The 3,366-nt window shown below is 44.0% G+C and overlaps 1 protein-coding gene across 3 annotated transcripts; it reads right to left on the reverse strand.

The window, feature by feature from the left end:
- Nucleotides 1-482: 482 nt before the first annotated feature.
- Nucleotides 483-2,690, reverse strand: LOC123446484. Of its 3 annotated transcripts, none has more exons than XR_006631382.1 (4): nucleotides 2,540-2,690; nucleotides 1,927-2,085; nucleotides 1,048-1,554; nucleotides 483-955 (listed from the first exon to the last, which is right to left on the reverse strand). XR_006631382.1 is itself a non-coding variant. In XM_045123066.1 (3 exons), the coding sequence occupies exons 2-3, from the start codon at nucleotides 1,366-1,368 to the stop codon at nucleotides 710-712; spliced, it is 567 nt and encodes a 188-aa protein (XP_044979001.1). In that variant the 5' UTR covers nucleotides 1,369-1,554; nucleotides 1,927-2,690; the 3' UTR covers nucleotides 483-709. The 3 variants fall into 3 exon arrangements, 1 of the variants encoding a protein (XP_044979001.1); XR_006631381.1 differs by having other exon boundaries at nucleotides 1,927-2,123; XM_045123066.1 differs by having other exon boundaries at nucleotides 1,927-2,690.
- Between the last annotated feature and the right edge of the window lie 676 nt (nucleotides 2,691-3,366).

Here is a 3,366-nt window from a genome sequence, read left to right on the forward strand (position 1 = left end):
GCATCGGCTAGCTCATCCATGGGCAGCTCATTTGTGCCTTTGATCCATCTATTGAAGCACTTCGCTAGATTATTGTGAATGTAATCACATTTTATTTTTGTGTTGAAGTCACATCTCATCCACTTCATGTTATGATAGGTACGCAAGTAGGCACTCACTGCAGGTTCAACGTCAAATATCTTGCCCATATGATAGTTAAATGTTTCCAGACGATAAGACTTGGCTTCTGGCCACAAGCGACCAAAAACATCCCAATGAAACTTTTTTTTAAAGATTGCCATTAGATGCCTAAAGCATTCCCTTCGCTCAGCTTGAGGAAACACAATTTTAACTGCATTCTCCAACCCTTTGCATGCATCAATGCAAGTAGCTAGAGTTTGAAGATGTCCTATTGCCCTATGCAGTTGTTGCATAAACCAAATCCAGTTACCCTTGGTCTCTGTACCAAAGAAACCAAATGCTAAAGGGAACATCCAATTTTGTCCATCTAATGTTGTCATGTTGCTAATTGACCATTCCATTTTCCAGTTAAAAATGTGGAGTCTATACTGACATATGGTCTACAAACAGCCAAGAAGACATCAATGCATGGCTTAAGTGCCATAAAAAATCTGCGGAAATGCACTTCACCTCTTTCCCTCTTGACATCAACCTCGACAATGCTACCGGGAGATCTTTTATCAATCTCAGCTTTGAAGTTCAATAAAGACTAAAAGCTTTTTCCCCAGGTTCCATATAAACTACTCTCGTCCCTTTCTTTTCGCTTGTTAACAGTATGATACGCAATAGTACATTTGTATTCGGCTTGTTGCTTTTTTTGGAGCTCACTTGAACCAATGTTTGGTTCAGTTTGAAGATACCCCATTGCCTTTTCTGCCACCCATGCTTGGTCTGCCATGCTTGTAATCACTACAGCGGTTGATGAACACTTATGAGGCTTTACTATCTTGTTAGCCTGCAGAAGAGACAATACCACAGATCAATTGCAAGTAATTTCTAAAAAATAGTTTCAACATAAAAAATGATGCATGTATGATAAGTATGTACCCTGAATGTTTTATCTTCTATTGTCCTAGCAGTTATTCTCCAAGGACATGCATTTCCTTTACAGTGGCCCACAAATCTAGTAGTGTCACTATCCTTTATCTTGATGTCAAACTTGCCTCTAATAGCAAATGTTCTTATGAGCATCTTGAACTCGTTCATTGAACGAAACAAAGATCCTTCCTCTATCACAGGATGTTCCTTATCATACCAAAAGTTATCCTCTTCGGGTATATGGTCAGACACAGGAAGAGCCACATCGGCAAGTAAATCCTCATCAATATCAGCCACACATGCATCAACATCTGCAATGCAGGCTTTCATAGCTACTTCAGATACAGTTTTCCGATCCTCAGGTTCATCATTGATGCCAAGCCCGAGCACATGTTCTCTTCTGTTATAGGAACATCAATTTCTTCATCATTCATTGGTGCTATCTCAATCTGGGACCAATCAAAACTTCCTTCCATAGTTGATACATATGTACCATTTGTAGCCACCGGCTAAGACCTACTTGGAAAACAAATAAAGAATTTTAGTAATGGAGGGGACATAAGGGCATCATCATGACTGTCATTCTGTTACGTAAGAAAACAAGTAACAGATTGTTTGATTTTTCATTTTCCAATAAAACTAGGTGTACCATCTAGCCATGAACATTGCATTCATGATCCTCCTAGAAGTATTCGTCCACATGGTTCAAAGATTTGGATAATTTTAGAACCTTATACTATTGAATCTTGATAGCAAATGTTTCCATCATGGTCTTGCAGTTGCAGGGGTTACTACAAGTGTAGCATGACAATAGATTCAAATTCTGGATCCGTGTGGCACTGTGTGTGTTTGGCGTGGGATGGGAGAGAGGGGAGATCATATACTGACCAATCTGGAGCAGATCGTGGTGAGCCATAGATGCAAGAGGCGCCTCCTTGTTCGGCAGTCTGTGGAATTGTCTCGGTGGCCATTTGCGTGAAGCCCCATTGTCTGGTGGTCATCGCAGTTGTTGATGGCTTGGCAGCCGGCCGTGGATCCACCTCTCCTCTAGCCATGAACATGACGAACAAAGCAACAAAATCAATCTATGATTTGTTAGTATAATTGGTTCTGTTGTGTAAAGCCACGTGAAGAAAGGGATATGATTTGTATCCTGTTAATTAGTTGCTTTGGTTGGATACAACCTTGTAAAGAGCAGATTTGTACAGTATCAAATTATAATTTAGCTACAGGGGCAATTGTGTCTTTTCGCATGTGAAAAAAGGGATATAAATCCGAAAATGATTACAGTAATTGAAAAGGGCAAATCATCAAAAGAAAAATAAAAAGTGGGGCAAATGATCTAATCGTATGTAAAGTGGGGAAAATCATCTAATGCCCAAATAAAGTAGGGCAAATCATCCAATTTCCCCTTCAATGGCGGACGAACTCAGTCCACGCGGATCGATGACTATGACAATCAAACTATGAGGAGAACAGATGAAAAGGTGCAGCTGCTCACTACGGGCTCGAGTGGTTCGATGAGGCGGCCGGGAGATGAAGGAGAGGCGCCGACGAGTTGTTGGCTCGGGCTTAGGTGCGCGGAAGCCAATAAAGCGGAAGCAGAGGAAGTAGAGGGTCATCAGCGAGGCGATCCCGGCTTGCGAGTTCTTGAACGGGGTCGCCCCTAAGGAAAAGGTGGGTGGCGACAACGTGTACTACGACAGGCTCGAGCTCTGCTTGGCTCCGGTGGTGGTGAAGCTCCTTGGGGCGGCTCGACTTGGGTGCTCTGCTCCTCAACTCGTGACCAAAGAGACAGGGAGATAAAAATAGTTCCGGGGGAGAGAGGAGGAGAGCACAGAGAGAAAGAGGAGGCGCTAGGAACGGGCCTAGAGGTCGGAGATGGCTTGGGCTTGGGATGGTGGCACCATGGGGGCATGTAGACGCTCGGGGCCGGGGTGGATCGAACAACGACCGCAGGGGGGTGGCGTCGGGAAGAGATGCTCATGTAGGCTCGGGGTGGAACTCCTCTTGATCCAGATCATGGCTGCTATGGTAGGGTCGGAAGGAATCGGGAGGAGGCTTGCTGGTTGGGGACAAAATCACCGTCCTGGCCTTTGTAGCAAATATGACCACAAAATAAACCCGGTTTGAAAAGATTTCACGATCTAACCCTTTATGAAACGTCACAAGTCATGGCGTTGCTGCCTCACTATGAAACGTCAGTCCAATATGGCATTTTCGACCATCACCAAAACGCCAGTCTACTGAGGCCTTGCAGACCATATGTCAACGCGAAGGTATATGGCATTTCTAGACATGCTACAAACCCATGGGGGTTGGTGTTGG

Source organism: Hordeum vulgare, chromosome 4H (assembly GCF_904849725.1).
Source record: "Hordeum vulgare subsp. vulgare chromosome 4H, MorexV3_pseudomolecules_assembly, whole genome shotgun sequence".
Taxonomy (NCBI): domain Eukaryota; kingdom Viridiplantae; phylum Streptophyta; class Magnoliopsida; order Poales; family Poaceae; genus Hordeum; species Hordeum vulgare.